The sequence below is a fragment of the Theobroma umbraticum genome, unplaced genomic scaffold (genome assembly GCF_002168275.2).
Source record: "Theobroma umbraticum cultivar Fairchild unplaced genomic scaffold, ASM216827v3 scaffold_67.0, whole genome shotgun sequence".
NCBI lineage: Eukaryota > Viridiplantae > Streptophyta > Magnoliopsida > Malvales > Malvaceae > Theobroma > Theobroma umbraticum.
Window position 1 is genome coordinate 2,982,616 of NW_018397262.1, and position 17,505 is coordinate 3,000,120.

Below are 17,505 nucleotides of genomic sequence, written 5' to 3' on the forward strand. Positions count from 1 at the left end.
TTATTGTTAGTGGTGGTTTTCCATTTAATGTTGTTGGAGGTTGACTCCACCTTTCCACTTTCTTGCTTTAAGAGTGATTATTCCACCAAGCTGTAGTTAAAAGGCAGTGAAGTTAATAAAAGAGGGTTGTTCAGAATCTATTCAAGTTTTGAATACTTAAAACTCAAGAGATCTGCAGGTTCTTTCTAACGAGCCAGCATTACAAATATAGGTGGAAAAAGAAACCTTCAATCCACGTACTTAGCGTACCTCAAACTAAACCCAACCCTTCCATGCCATCCCATAACTTGATCCGTTTCAAGAGACCGTGTCAACCTCTTTCTCAGAATTTAAAAACTTGATCAAAATCTTACAGATGAACGGAGATTAAACTATGATTTGCTTCTCCAATTACATATAAATATAATCAAAATATGGAATTGTCAACCTAATAATGGAACCACTAATTGTTTATGGCCTCATGCTATATTGAGCCACTTATTATAAGGGCTCATAAGCACTTGACCTTGATTGCAGTCTTCATCAAAATGGATTTCTTGTTGGATCTTGCTCGCTGAATGTAGCATTCAAGGACTCCATCTAGGAAAGATACCTATTGGAACATTTTGGAACACTGGATAAGTGATATTCTTTCTGTTAACAGGAGGATTCACTAACCTCCAGACATCATGGTATAGTTAGCAGTGAACTCCAACATTGATGGTCAAGGAGGGAGTCCAACAAACTAGATAAATGTCTTCAGTCTCAATAGGGCATGACTAACAAGTGCCAAAAAGAAACACATGAAAAACTTAACAGTTAAGCCCAAGCAAAACGTGATAGTCCAACTCTAAGCTTATCAAGAAAAATTACTAACTATTGTTCTTTGAGTGTTTCTTTTAATCAGATGTATGTTTTTTAAGGATAGGGTAGAGAACTGTTCACTCTGCTATTGTTTTCAAGTGATTTAAAGGTTTATTTTACATCGGAATGGATTATCAACTCATATGACTAGCATGAATATAAATAGGAACTCGTATCAGAAAACAAGACACCACATACACCAGTTGCCTCCATTCTCAGTGAGACAACCTAAACTGGTTTTCAAATCAAAGACTTATCAGCTTTTGTATCATGTACATTAACTTTGTAGACTAACATGGTGACACTAAATGCAATTTCAAAACTCAGAAGGTTGAAATCATACTGTTTACTAATCTCTTGAGATATAAAATTTACAAGCATGAAACCCATTTGGAATTTTGGATCATTTATCCAGTGAGTTGGTAGGAATTTGAAATGTTAGGGAATTAATCTAACTATGATTACATGTTCTTTTATATTGTCATTGATTTATGCACCTTTTATTTTTACTCGTTAAAGATGTGCATTCTTAGTCCCTATACTTGCAACTAATGTGGACAGCTGAATATAGTTGCATAACTAAGTCATGGAATTCAGTAAACAAATTGAATGATAAACATTAACTAGTAATCTATAAAAACACATACCTTGGAAGGAATAATTTCTAATCCCTACTATAGTGGTTCCCCCTAGAGAAGCAAACAGTTGATGAACTAAACTGATTTTTCTATCTATTGAATAGATGAAAATAAAAGATATAAACATTAAAAACTACAAAGTTGCTGAAAAATTTTCTAAAGTAAAGCCACTTTTCCAGAATCAGATGGACTAAAGCATACAAAATTACAACTCAGCACAAAATGAACTCTGTATTTGATTAGATCGAGTTTAGTTAGCCTAAACTCTTTTCTTTTCATCAATCCTATCTTATATCTAAGTTGCAAGTTTAGAGTGTAATGTGCTAGCATTTATGGTAGAATAAAACTAATTAAGAAATAGATTGAACAATTTATCTGTATGCAAAACAAATCTTAGAAATTTAGAGTCTGAGGGAACCAAGATAACAACTAATGCTCTTACTCAGACCACTGGACTTTACAATGGAACACTTTGCACCCAATACAAAATTTAGCTCAAGATCTGCATGAATACCCAATCATACAACACCACATGGTTCACTTTAATTAAAATATGGTTCCTGGTCAAGGTAATTACTAAACCATCAGCATGATCATCAAAGTGACACTATGTCTTGTAAGTTCCAAAGTAAAGAACTTAGGAATATCAAGAAATCCTATGAAGGCATTTTGTTATTACTATTTACCAATTCTTGGCCATGTTCAAAAAAAGAATTAAAAAATAAGAAAAATAATCCATTCTCTTTATAGTAAATGTTTGGAATCATTATATAAGCATGACACTTTTAGATGCTTCAGTAAGATAAAACATTAAGTGGAGATTGAAGCAAATTAGGAGTAGAATTGTTTGGAAGCATCTCTTTATGCACAACATTTCACATGAACTAGCTTCTCTATAACCTTCTTTCATTATTATTAATGAAGCCAGAAATTTCAGGTAACAGCCTGAGAAGAATTCATACTGTTAAATGAACCGATCTCATTTCTACCATTAAGAGCAACACACTTATCATTAAACATCAACATAGAACATTTATCTATCAATCTTGTACCATCATAAGCTTCTTTAATGAATATAGTGCTCCTCGCAACTTTATTTGTAATGTAAAAGATACTATGATGTTTTATCAAACAAAGCACTAATCAGATGGTAACAGGTGCTCTAAATGAAATGCATCCAATTGTGCAGATGCCATCCGCTTCTCCATAGTAAAACTGACGAGTTCATGAAGCACAACCACCACTCTGTTCCGAGCTTTCGGATCTGCAACATCAAATCCCCTCCCATTCAAGTATGGAGAAGGGAATTCCATTTTCTGCCACCTTTGAAGCTCCTTAAGATAACTCTTATTCGGTCTAAAACCAGAAACAAAGCACATGTTAAATGCAAATGGACCTAGATAGTTACCATCTTTCATGATCCTAACCTTCTTCAGACCCCCAGCTGACGCCAACACCCCTTCACATGAGAATCTCTCCTCACAAGCGGTCACTGCCAACGAAGAATCCCTGTTCTCCAAGTTAAGATAAGCTCTACCATTGAAACCTTTGATCGAAAAATATTCTGGGTACTTCAAAATCAACTATTTCTTAAAATCCTTGCAAACCAAGTGCACTTTCAATGAATTTAACCTTTTCCAATGGCATCCTACAATCAATCAACAGTATTAACAACTTCCTAAGATTCTTAACCAAAATGGGTTTCATTAAATACCTTGCTTCAGCCCCTTCACTTGCAATCATTTTGGATTTTCGAGTGAGCGTAACAAAAGCGAGTTGTTTTCCACTACCACCACCAACATGGAATATCGAAGGGTACTTCTCAATGATGGACATGAAGTTCCATTTTGCCACAAACCCAACTTCCTTTTCAAGGTCGAGAAGAAGAAGGCATTGTTGGTTTTGAGATTGGATAATGGACTTCAATTCCAGAATTAAAGATGGTTTCTTTTACAAGTCCATGACTTTATCAAGTTGATAGTCTCTGTGGTAAATTTTCTTCTTTGGCCTCTTTCCTTTGATATTTGCCTCGCTAAAACAAACATAGAATCTGACTTTTTACAAGAAATTGTTGAAGATGACAACCTTAATATGGATCTTGTTTTCATTCTCAAGCAATATAAAAAGACAATCCTTTACTGAGCCAAATCCTCGAACAGTTGGTGTGCAAAGACCAAAACCAATGCTTAACAGATTAAAACCAAACCCAGATACGAGAAACAAATTTACATCGACATACTCATTGTGGGATTGGAGTTTGTGTTGAAAATCATATCCGGGTTTTCTATTGTAGAAGAAGAATCGTTTTATTCAATGCTTTCAAAGTAAAACCCCGAGGTTAAATAAGAAGTACGTAAAGATACGGTTCCAGTTATTAGTTCTAAGAACATATCTTTATATTTTCATGAGTGCTCATGGGATGTTTAATTAGAATTACTATTATGACTTTTCAATTTTGATTAAACAAAATGTTTAAATGTTAATTTCATGTTTTTATTTATATTTCGTTTTAATAATTATACATAAGTAAAATTTTCAAACATTTAATATGAATAAAAAATAAATTTAATTAATGTTAGTTATAAATATATAAATACTGTGACCAATATTTTATTAATGTAATGTGAAAATTCAAATTGAGTTGGTATATGTTTCGATACCAATTATAGTAATTCGGATATAATTATTATTAATCTAATAATATTTTCAACTTAAATAACGTGATTTTTAAAAATTAAGAATTTAAATTATTTACAGTGATCTATTTATATTTTTATAAAAATTTTAATAATTACATTGATATTGTTTGCAAAGAAGAATAAAGGAATTATTATGCTAAAAGACTTCATTTCTACTGCATTCAACCTCTTGGGGACAAGCAATTCAATGGCAGTGACAAAAAGAGAAGGTGATATAGGATCAGCCTATCGAAACCCACAACATTTGCTCATTGTGCATGGTACTTCCAAGTACATTTTTAATGAACTTTGGCTGTCTTTACCTTCCCTTTTTATTCAACATATGAGCAGAAGAAAGCTCAGTAACTAGATAGTTATAATCATGGTACGAATGCTTATACATTAAAGCAGTCTTCAAAAGCACCCATCAACATATGGTGCTCATATTTCATCACCTTCAAACCACCCAAATGCATTCTTAGGCATCATGTTATCTACTTCTATTTGAATTTAATAAGCTATGTAGCCAATATTTAAGCTACCTGGTCATTATAACACCAAGACAGGCCCAGATATTATATTGTCCTAGACAGCAAAGCACGACTTACAGAATTTGGATGCGGGTGTTCCTCTCTGCCCACCCCTGTCCACCCTCTCTTTCGGTTTACAAAAACAAAAACCATATCTAATTCCCAGTTTTCACACTAGCATTACTGTCATTTCATCCACTATAATAACACACTATTTATATGCATTAAAAGTGAAATGTTCAATGTGGTGTAAAAATATGTAGGGAATAAAGATGTTATACATAAACAAATGTGCAAAATCAAAATGTGTTGCAGTTGCAAGGACAAAAATTAATGACACAACAAAACCATGCTCTACTTTGTTACCAGCCTAACCTACATATAAGCTTTCTGTACATTCCTCAGCGTAGCACTACCAATTACTTGTTAGTTGAAGTTGAAGATTAATCATCCATCTTTTTTTTTTTTTCTCTATCCCTTCAAATACATCTGTTTGTATGTTTCATCTGCAAAATTTAAGAAATTCGAGGTCAAAACTGCATTTTAAATTTTGGCAAATAATAACTCTTTCATTTTCCAAATTTCTAACATGTTGTCACAAACTGTTTCAAGATATTTTTCACAATCCAAGCAATTCTTGAGTGTTCATTAACACTAAAAACTCCATGATTACTTGCACTAGAACCTAGAATAACAACCCACCATTGCAGCACCTAAAAAAATATTTCCTACTTGTCAGTATTTAGAGGGTGGCTAAAACTTGGTCTAGCACTATAGCTTCCTAATGTTTTTCATCTTAGGGATATTTTCCCAATACTCCAACATTTGCCACACCTAGGTCAATTCAAACATGGAGACTCTATGTAAGACTTCAACACCTATGTTTTTCAGTATTTAAAATGATGCTGCTCCATTGTATACTAATATGAATCAATTAATATTTCTAAGCAATTTAAGAAAGATACTGAAATGGTAGCCCTTGAGGCACCTAATGGGATTATGACTACAGGAACAGAGTATGACCAAGGTAACACAGAACTATGCGTTCTAACTTAAGCTGTGGGCTGGTATGAATTCATCTTCACTCTTAGAATTACAAAACACACCATGTCAACCTATTTCAGTTAAGACAATACCATATCCATTCAGTTATCATTCTTATAAAAAACAAAATAGTTTCTAAGACCAAACAGGTTAATCGAGTCATAAAATTGGCACCAACAAAGTAATCAAGAGGCCAAATTTTGGATTCCTCATTCCAAAAGTTTGGGTTTGCTCCCTTCTTCAGATTATGCTTAGACTCTCAACATTTTCTCATGTAGCCCAACTCATTTTTCTATGTACCTTTTTTTTGAGAATCCATGTTCTATGAACTTGAATATGTTAAAATTATAAGTCTCCAAAATTATGCACCAAATAAAGCACAATTTTTCATGTATCACATTAGAGTCATACCACATTAATCACAATGCGGTAAGAGCTCCCCTCAAGATTTTGGTTCTGATGGGCTGGGATGTTCCAAGTACAACTGCACACCCAGAGGTTCACTGTTCATTGACTTGATAGGGGTTATTAGTGGAGGTTGTTGCCACTGTTTTGTGTCAGTTGAGATCCACAACTCTGTGTCCTTGCAATTACTAACCTGAGGAAGGGAACGGAAGTAAGCCGTGATCTCCCACCTGCAATCTGTTAAATAAAGAAAAGGACAAGAGATTGACCTTAACCTCTAAGCCATAATAGGAAAAGAAACATCACAACATAGTTAAATGATGCAGCAAGCCAGCAAAAAAACAGCCCTGAAGATCAGGTGAATTCAGTAACTATATTTCTAAACTCTCACTTAGACCAAATAAACACATGTTCCGTTTGATAAATTATTACTAGTTGAGCTTACCACATGGAAGAACCTTTGTAAGGGGTTGGGAGACTGAAAGTTTAACTAAGAATGATCTAAGGGAGAATTCTAGATCACTTTCTTCCACCTTTGAGTCAAAAGATTGATTAACTGCTAGTTTGAACATAAATCTCTCCACTGGAATGTTGTCAGTGTTGAAAAAGATAACAGCAACTCTCTCCACCAGGCCCTAGTTTAAAAGACATGTAAACTTCAGTTTAAGATGTGTCACACAGGTATATTGAAGTTATCATGCAGCACAAAGCATCTCTACAAATGCTCAGAGGTTTCACCACCAGAGAATAAAAATAAACAAACTGCCTTCAATAATGAAAAGACAAAAACTGGGGCAAATAAGATTGACTGAAATAGAAAAGAACAATTACTGCAGATGTGCAGCCCCCACATGGGATTTCAACAGCAAGTTCTCTGCACCTCAGTAAGTCCTATCAGAATGTGAATATCTAACCAATTCCAGCCAGGGTTTAGTTTTTATGCTAAGGCCCTATTGATATTCAAAAATGACATGATAAAATTAAAAATTCACACCCTCTAAAAATATTTGCTGAATTTCTGCAATAAAATTTTACGTTCATGTATTCCCTGCATTAAGTTGCATTTTTGTGACTTTGCTCATCTAGCAGATGCTGACTTTTGAATCATAGAGAGCGATTAGCATATTCACTTAGACATACACAAATCAAGGACTCCTAAAACCTTCAAACCAAAATATCCACTTTGTTAAGCCATTTGTTATTCTCTAGAATCATAACTGCCTCTAATAAAGCCATTGATTTAATAAATCAGTTTGCTTGGACTAGCAGAGTCATGACACTCAATTAATGTGTCAGAAACATCATGGCATTTGCGTCTCTTTATTTATTTTTATTTGGTAGATATAACAACAACATACTTTGTTCCTTTTTCCTTTCAAATAGATAAATAATAAGACCTCAAAATTTCATGTCACTTTAATAAACTTTAGCGAAGTGTTTTGATTTCCTTACTAAATCAATCATCCCTAACAAAGTCATAAGAATATTACATTTGTTTAATACCACAAAAAAAGTTTGATATCTCTTCACTTTGTCTTCATAAAATCAATATGAGGGATACTGCAAAGAATGGCATCATCACAGCACTAGAACACAACATGCTGCAATGAAAACATATGCAATTCAATTTTTATCCCAAATGAAAAGCATATTTAACAGCTAACTCAAGCAACATGGAACATACACATTTCCACATGGCATCCTGAGAACTCTAACTAAATCAAGTCATCACAAAACATTGCAAAACACCCTAAAACATTAGCAAGCAGTACTCAAACATCTACGAAAGAAACCAACCTTTTCGATGAAAGGAAGAAGTCCAGAAACCGCAGAATGGATATAATCTCTTAGCTGAGGATGCCGTGCCCTCTGCACTACCACATTCATATACCTCCTCCTCTCAAAAGCACCTTCAGGATTGCACCCAACACAAGTTACAGACATAACATTTACATAAAATTCATAAAAACAAAAAAAAACCCAGACACACAATATGTATATAATATACTGCCAAGGTAACACCTCAACTATTAGAACTTGTGACTTTCAAATTTAATCACTTTATGCCTAAAAAAAATTTCCTTCGAGTCTAAATTACAAATCATATGATATAAATGTGTAAAGTACAAAACACTAATTTAAAATTAAAAATTATATAAACATCAAATATTTGAGAACTACCCAATTGCTCCAACTGTCACTCTTTTACTAATTAATAACTGAGTAATCCACCCATTCACTCATATATTTTAGGATAAGCATTCCCCCCTACACCCCCCACTCCACAAAAAAAAATCTTTTTTTTTAAATTTTAACACAAATTTATCAGTGGAATTTGGTAAAAGAATATAAAATTCTTATAGAAACCCAAGAGTGAAAAGAATTAAAACAAATAATATACCGGGAGAATAAATTCCTTTAAGGAAAACAACTGAAGTGATTGCTACCTCCAAGAATTCAACCAAAATCCCAGCAATATGGCCTGCGGTAAACATAAAGAAATTTGCTTCAAAATGATAAAGAAAATTTACAAAGGAAACCGAAAAAAAGAAAGAAAAATCCAAGTAAAAGCGAGGAAGAGTGTACCTCGAGGAGATTGATTATCTTTACGTTCCATTCTTCCACCGAAAGGACCAGCAATAAAAGGGTTTCAGTAGTCTTGCTCTTGGCAATTAAATTTAACGCATTTTAAAGGGAAGAAGAGAAAAGATAATTTACACAAGTTACCCCTAAACTTTGACTTTTAATAAGACTGTCTTTAGACTTTCGACAATCAAAATTTCAATTAGGACCAATTGAGTCCATTCATTACCATAAATTTATAATAAATAGCAGGCATAATATTTAAAAGTACTCTTAAATTAAAATAAATTTTTATTTTTTTATTATATGTAATCGAAGTCTGTATTTTTATTTTAAATTAAATAAATTTTTATAGTTAAAGTTTGAGTAATTGATATTAATTAAAATATTACGTTCACTAGGCGTTGATATGAAAAATAAAAAATATTATTTGATTATGTTATCTTATCATGTCATATCATTATTTAGTATAATATGTTAGCACCATATTTTATAAAAAAGATAAATGTTGTTTTAAATAATGACAATAAATTATGAAAAAATATTTGATCTTAAATTAAAATATTAATAATTAATTAAACATAACAAAAAATAAAAATTTATTTAAATTTTCTTAAATAAGGTAAAAAAATTTTGAATTTTATATCAATAATAACAACTACCATTTATTTTTCCTACGATTATAAAATTTGAAGTTAATTGTTATGTTAATGTCATAATTAATTTGATTTTATAATTTATACAATTAAATTAAAATTTATAAAAAAAACATTATATTATATATACATTATGAAGTTTAAACGAGAAAATAGAAAGAAAAAGTGTAGCTTAAAAAAGCTTTAAAGAGAAAAGTAAGAATGAAAATAAAATAAATGTTGGTAAAATAATGGTATTAGTATAAAAATAAATGTGCTAAACATTTACTAAAGCTTACACATTGAAATAACTTTGTATTCTTATATTATTCATTAAAATTGGTATTAATTCATCAAAAATAATTGTTACTTAAAGAGCAAGGATCATATCAACTCTATCATTAAAATAGTTTTTAAATATAAAATTTTAAGAGCATTAAACAACAAAAGAATTCAATAAAAGGAAAGTAATGTATTTGCACTTAATATTCCTACTGGATATTTTTAAAATATATATAGGACTATTATCCTATCAATTTTATGTAAAAATTTTAAATTCTACAAGTGAAATTAAAATGTTGACACATATTTTTTATTTATTATATTAATTTGTTAATTGTTTTAATTATATCTTAATAAAATATGTGAAAACTGTCTAATCTGTTGGCGAAATTTACAAACTTCACTGAGATAATTTTCCATTTATATGTATAAAGTAACCTTATGATATAATTTTTTAATTAAATTTGAAGTAAAAAATAATTACACTATATTTAATGAAAAATCAGATTAAAAGAATTACCTAACCCAAAACGACTTGGACTATCAACTATGGGCTGAAAAAGATTAGCCGCCCATACTAGAAACTTCTATATTTTTATATTTCAATTCTTTTTTTGTTTATTTTTGTTTTCCAGAGAATTTTTTGGGTTTATTTATTTGAATCTAAAAATTAAAAATTCAATTTAAAATTAATAATGTACAAATATTTCATCTTTGCAGTTCAGTACATGCCTTTACATCAGTTTTAGTCAGAATGAAAAAAAAAAAGAAAACATTAAAAAATAAAAACACAAAAACTAAAATCCATTCTAACCTAAAAACAAAACATTAATATTTACAGAAAATTTACGAATGAACAACATTACAATCGAGCAACTTAAAGTTGGTCGGCGCGTTAGGTCCACGAAGCTTAACCGCCGCCTGATCATAAGCCACAGCCGCTTCTTCCGCCGTATCGAAAGTGCCCAACCAAAGCCTCATCCTACGCCCATCCCTAATCTCTGCCGCCCATCTTCCCCACGGCCTCTGTCTCACCCCTCTGTACCTCTTCACCTTGCCTTGACTCGGCCCCGCGATGACGTCGTTCTCCTTCGTCGACATTCCTATTGTGATTTCGTTGACGAGCTTCTTCTTGGGTAGGTTTTGGTTTCTTTTCGGTGACGTCGTTTCGTCGTCGCTGGAAGAGTCGGTGGCGTCGGCGTCGGTTACGGTAATTCGGACAATTCGGCGGCGAAACGGTTGTTGGGGTTTTTGGTTCGGCAGCGGCGGCGACGACATAATTTTTGGGTTTTCTTTTTTTTTTTCTCTTTTATGACAGAGAGGATGAATTTTGGTTTCGTATTTAAACTTAATTTTCTGTTGGAATATTCTTTGAAATTAAACTCCTATATCCTTTTGATATCGAGAAATATTAAATGATTTTTGTACTTATTACGTGGCATTTCGTCTGATTTTTAAATGCCACGTCTTTTCTTTACGCAAAATTTCTTTTAAAAAATTCATAATACTATTTGTCTAATTAAATAATTGAATTAAAAAGAAATAAGGTAAAGATTTTCAAAATAAAACTAAGAAAAAAAAAGTCCAAAATGAAGTCATTTAAAAGAGATTTTAATAAATTAACTTTCTTTATTATTGTTAATAAAGAGCATTTTCCATGCTTATAACTTCTGCAATTTTAGTGACATTTTCTGAAATGAATAATTTTTTTTTTCTTTTTGTAGTTATAGCATGATTAAGGTTCATTGGTCAAATCACTATTCTCTTGAATTTTTTTTTGTGTGTACATAATAAAAACATAGGATTTAAGTTTAAAAAATTTAAAGCACAAATGTAGTAAAATATTTGAAAATTTGTTTTTAATAATTTTATAAATTTTCTTTTCAAAAAAATAATTTTTTAATTTTATAAAAAAAATTTTAAAAAAAATTTTAAATTTAATTCTTAATCATAGTAATCATTACCATACGATATATGATATATATCGTATGATACGATATAATATGATATTAATAGAAAATGATACGTATTTATAATTATATTGCATGTCATCAAGTATCAAAAATGTATAATAAGATATGCGATACATATCTTAAGATACGAGACGTATTATATGATATAATCGATATATATTTTTTAAATTTAATTATAATTAATTATTAAAAATTTTATTTTTTATTATTTTTTTAAGTTGAAACATAAAAAATTATATTTTATGCGTTTCAATTTTTAGATTTTAAACAAAAATATACTTTAAAATTATTAAATTCCCTTTTAATTTTAACATGAAAAATATTTTTTAATTTTTAATTAATAAATTAATATGAAAAAATGTATGTTTTATTTAAAATCTATATTATTAAGGATTATGTTAAAAGTTTAAATTAAAAAAATAATCATCTTTTTAATTTACGACCTATAATATTCAATTCTGTTAAAAAAATAATATTTTTCAATTCTTTTCTTTATTTTACATGTATAAATGTTATTTATAATTAATTTTAAGTTTGTTTATTATATCTTACGATATAATACGATACTCATACTAAAAAATAAGATTTTAATACACAAAACATATTTCAATTTAACAACTTTGTTCCTAGCCACTCGAGGTAGCAATTAGGCATATTTGTGTTAGGCTACTTTTAGGTTTGGGTTTACTCTTTATTCTAATTATTTCGAATTCAAATCATTTTGGATTCGAACTATTTTTACTTGAGTTGTCTCGAGTTTGAATCATTTCAAACTTCAATCATTTTAAATTCAGACAATCTTGAGTTTACACAAGTTTTGAATCATTTAAAGATTCGCAGAAGGTATATGTCGTATTTTTATAAATTTTATTGATATATTTTCAAAATAAAAAGTTATGTCTCTTTATATGTGAAGTTAAATTTTTTTATATAAAAAATTGTGACTATTTGAAAATTATATCAATAGAAAAGTTATGTCACATAATGTGATATAGTGAGATTATTAGATTATAGGTAATTTTTTATGTGGAAAGTTATGTGTTTGGTACAGTGATATATTGGAAAAAGATCTTTAAATCCAAAGATTATAACTTAATTGAAAAACAACACTATTTAAAAGTTTTGATATGAAAAGTTTTCTTTTTATATTATAGCTTAAAGATGTCCTATGATATGAATGATTGTTCTTTCATAAGGTAATTGATGGAACAATCCCTTTATCAAAAAGTTATGTTTTGTAATATGCAAAGTGTCTTTAAAATATAGAAGTGTCTTAACGAAAGGGTTGTATCGTTAAAAGAAGAGACACTTGAAAATCTATAAAAAGGATTTGCTGTCAACCATTTTGACATAATAAAAATAAACAAAATAAAAGTAAAAAATTAAGAGTAAGAAAAGTGTTATGTTCTGAATAAAATTTAGAAAATAAATATAAACCCTTAAATTTCATCATCAATCAAAAAAGTATGAATTTTTTATAATCTACTTGTTATAGAAAGTAAGTTTAAGGCCAAACAACTTTGCAACCCTCAAGTGTATCTAGTGTCTACTTTCATAAGAGTAAGACTAAGTTAGATATTTGTTTCATTGTATCCCTAAAGCTATTCTCATTATTCCTTTTTGTATATCAAGTGATGGAAACTAAAGAAATCTTAAAAAATAATATTTATTAAGGCAAGTCTTAAAATCAATTTTGTCTGTTCTCTTTAGAAACCTCTTTTGCACCAACCAATTTAAATGTAGTAAATAATATTTTTTAAGATAAATGTCAAGTCAATATCATTGTTTATTTTAACATACGTAAATAAAAATGTAATAAAAAATTAAACTTTTTAAACATAATAATAAATATTTGTATAAATATAAATGATATTATAGTTTTATCTTTACTATATATTCAGTACTAGTATTTTTATGTGTGTTTTTTTAATATCTTTAGATCCTGTGTGACTTGATTTTTTTTTAGCTTAAAAGCTATTATGAAGTTCTTACTCAAAAAATAGCTTTTAAAATTAGGCTAAATGTTATTGGTAAATTTATTTTAACAAACTCTTTTTTATAAATAAGTTGTTTGCCAAAACAACTTATATAAACTCTAATTTTGATTAAAAGTACCATAAAAGATATTTAATAAATAATTTTTTATTAATCACAAATTCTTTTGTTCACAATGAAAAAATATTAACTTTATTTTTTTTATTTACAACAAATTTTTAGATTATAAAAAGCATTTTTATATGGCATAAAGTTTATAATTAATAATAAATCTTATTAAAATGGAAACGGATAATGTTAAGATTATTTTTAATAGATGAGGACATTTTTGAAACAACAAAAATTCTCCTAAAAAGTTTTTAAAAGAAGCGAAGAGAAAGCTCCTTTCTTGAGCTTTTTTTTGAAACTCTTTTTTAATTAATTTAACTTAAAAAACCTACTTTTTTAAGAGTTTTTGTTTGATTTGACTTCTACTTTTAAAAAGTAGATAAACTGAAAATAAATTAAGCCAAACAGGCACTTATAGTTATTATGATATTTAATAGTATTTCAAATTTTCAAGAATTTCTTCTGATATCTATCTTTTTTGGGGTTTAGTCATAATTCATAAATATAAATATTAAAATTAGATATAATCATATAAACATATATCCAATTGGAGTGAAGAGGGAACATTATTAAAAAGACTACCAACCACTGAAAATATACTAACTTAATAAGAATACATCATTCAATGGGTTAATTAATTGACCTAACAATAATATTGTTCTAGTTTTAATGTTTTGTTGTAAAATATAACTTTGGAAGAAAAAAATTAGTAGAAGTAGTAAGAAGGTGAGAAGATTTTCTATTTTTATTTCTTTTCAAGTATGTATACCATCAACTATAATGCTTCTATTTATTGGCTTAGATAGATAGAAAGGGAATGAATTGATATGAATAGAGAAGATGAACTTAGTAGATAGAAATGTACATATACTAAATGAATTTAGAAGATAGAAATGTACTTACATAAATATGTACATTAAATATGAGGAAGTACATTAGATATGAAGAGATACATTGGATATGACGAAATACAATTGATATTCACATATATTCATGACACTCGCCCTTGAATGCTCATTGTAGTAAGCATATACCTCGTTAAACTTTATTAGAAAAAAATCCCAGTGAAGGAAAAAGAATACATTATTCTTTTTAAGTATACACTTTGAAATACTATCTTATTAAAAACTTTACGAAGAAAAACTTAATGAGAAAAAGCCTCAGTGAAAGAAAAAATAATACAATGTATATCTTACTCCCTCTGATGATTGCGTTATTTAAAATTTTTAAAACTATGCATCTTAATCTTTTGTACTAACTTTTCAAATGTTACAGTAAGAAGGACTTTTGAAGAACAAATCTGCTACATTATCACTTGAACGAATCTGTTGAACATTAATATCACTATTTTACTTAGAGATCATGAGTGAAGAAAAACTTTGGTGAAATATGTTTTGTCCCATCACTTTTGATGTATCTTTCCTTCAATTGCGCTACTTAAAGTAGCATTATCCGCACATAGCATTATTGGATTTTCCCTTTTGATTGATAAGTCACACGATCCTCGAATATGTTGAATGATGAAACTTAATCAAGTACATTCAAGACTTGTTTCATGAATTGCTAAAATTTCTGCATGGTTAGAAAAAGTAGCAACTGTAGTTTGTTTTACAAAATGCCATCAAATAGCCATACTTTCATATGTGAATAAGTAACCCATTTGACATTGAGTTTTATATGGATCAGATAATTATCCTACATCTGCATAATCAATTAAATCTCATTTGGATATATTTAAGTAATATAAGCCCGTATCTATAGTCCCTTGGAGATGTCAAAGTATATGTTTAATTTTATTCCAACAGAACTATATCTTACTAATAAATTTACGACAAAAGATATATCAAGTCCAATTACACTAACATATGGTATTTCAGGATCAAGATGTTCTTCATCATTCTCTTGAGGTCGAAAAGAACTTTTTTCACATATAGTGATTTTACAACTATTGATGAACTCAGTGGATATGCTTTGCCCTTATAGAATTATTATAACACTTTTACCATATAAAAATATGTCTCTTAATAATCAATACCAGGCATTTGGGTAAAACCTTGTGTGACAAATTATGCTTTATATCTCATAATTTTATTTTCTCATTTCTTTTTCATACAAATACCCATTTATATTCTCCTTATTTTATATTATTTGGTGTACAGTCTATAAGTCCAAAAATTTCATATTTTGCAAGTGAATTTGATTTTGTCTTGATTGCGTTTTTTCACGTTGGCTAGCCATTTCTATTTCTATATTCTTCAATAAATGTTGGGTCAAGATCCTCATTTTCATTTATAATGTTGATCATTACATTATATGCAAAAATATCATCAATGTTTATTTTATTTTAGTTTCATCTTTTTCCTGTCATGATTTAATTTATTGAAGTCTTTTTATTTTTATTGAGTTCAAGTACCTGAATTTCTTCTTGAATTATGTCAAAAGTCTCTTCTAAAGTTTTTGTTTTCTCTTTCTGACTATTTTGAATATTTACTCCTATTTTTTTTCGAAAATTTTTATCTTTGGGACCAATTAGTCTTCCATGCTTTTAGGATGCTTTAGACTCATTAGCAATAGCAGGTTATCTTTTAAGGACATTAATTTTACTTGAAGCATTTTCAGCTAATATATGAGATAAAGTTATTCTCTTTAGGTCAGTAAATACGTTTGATAATTGATTTGTTATATTTTGTGAATGATTTATCTTTTGAACTTCAAGTTTACATTGATTTATGTGAAGATCAAAACTAGATAATGATAATTCTTTCCAAGAAATTTCCTTTTCCATCTACTTATTTTCTCTCTTTAATGTTGAAAAAATTATTTCATCAAAATAACAATTGGCAAACTTTGCTGTAAATAAATTTCCTGTTGATGATTCTATATATTTAATTATGAATGGAGATTCATACCCAACATATATTCATAGGCTCCTTAGAGGATCCATCTTTGTGCATTGTGGTGGAGCAATTGAAATATATACTGCACACTCAAATATTCTTAAATGAAAAATATTTAGTTCTTGACCATAAACGAATTTTATAAGAAAAATTTATGATAACTCGTTGGCTCGATATGTACAAGTGCTATTGCATATAAAATAGCATGTCTCTAGGTAGAAATGGAAAGTTTGGATTTCATAAGTAATGGCCTCACAATCAATTTGAGGTGTTTAATAAATGATTTTGCTAGGCCATTTTGTATATGAACATAAGCAATAGGATGTTCAACAATTATTCCAACTAATATGCAATATTTATTAAAGGCTTGATATTTAAATTCACTAATATTGTTAAGATGAATTGTCTTGATTGTATAATTAGACAAATGTGCTTGCTGGCAAATTATTTATGCAAGTAATCTTGCAAATGTCAAATTGCGAGTTGATAATAACCACACAAGTGAGCATCTTATCAATGAATCGATTAAAACTATAATATATATATGGTTCATATATTGGATGTATGGGTTCACATATATCACCATAACTACGTTTAAAAAATGTAAGGGATTTAGTCTCAACTTTAACTAGTGATGGCTTTACAATTAATTTTCCTTAAGAGCAAGCAGTACATGAGAATTAATTAGAATAAAAAATCTTTTGATTTTTTAATGGATAACCACATGAATTTTCAAAATTTTTTTGCATTATTATTGATCCGAGATGGCGTAATAGGTAATGTGAAATATTAAAATCATTAATAAACTTCTGGTTTACGAAAGCATGAGTTTCAATCATTCTTATATTTGTGTAATACAATTCAAAGGACATAGTGGGTAATTTTTTCAATACA

At 29.1% G+C, this 17,505-nt stretch overlaps 2 protein-coding genes and 1 pseudogene across 2 annotated transcripts; all 3 read right to left on the reverse strand.

Annotated features, from left to right (window-relative positions):
• Nucleotides 1-2,414: 2,414 nt before the first annotated feature.
• Nucleotides 2,415-3,829, reverse strand: LOC110419783 (protein WHAT'S THIS FACTOR 1 homolog, chloroplastic-like; annotated as a pseudogene).
• Nucleotides 3,830-4,880: 1,051 nt separating this feature from the next.
• On the reverse strand, nt 4,881-8,838 carry REV7 (DNA-binding HORMA family protein). Its single transcript, XM_021432522.2, has 6 exons — nt 8,725-8,838; nt 8,540-8,620; nt 7,936-8,048; nt 6,584-6,773; nt 6,145-6,375; nt 4,881-5,195 (listed from the first exon to the last, which is right to left on the reverse strand). The coding sequence occupies exons 1-5, from the start codon at nt 8,753-8,755 to the stop codon at nt 6,176-6,178; spliced, it is 615 nt and encodes a 204-aa protein (XP_021288197.1). The 5' UTR covers nt 8,756-8,838; the 3' UTR covers nt 4,881-5,195; nt 6,145-6,175.
• A 1,583-nt stretch (nt 8,839-10,421) lies between these two features.
• LOC110419769 (ethylene-responsive transcription factor ERF070-like) lies at nt 10,422-11,011 on the reverse strand. The gene has a single exon (XM_021432869.2). It carries the CDS (start codon nt 10,914-10,916, stop codon nt 10,485-10,487), a length of 432 nt encoding a protein of 143 aa, XP_021288544.1. The 5' UTR covers nt 10,917-11,011; the 3' UTR covers nt 10,422-10,484.
• Nucleotides 11,012-17,505: the final 6,494 nt, after the last annotated feature.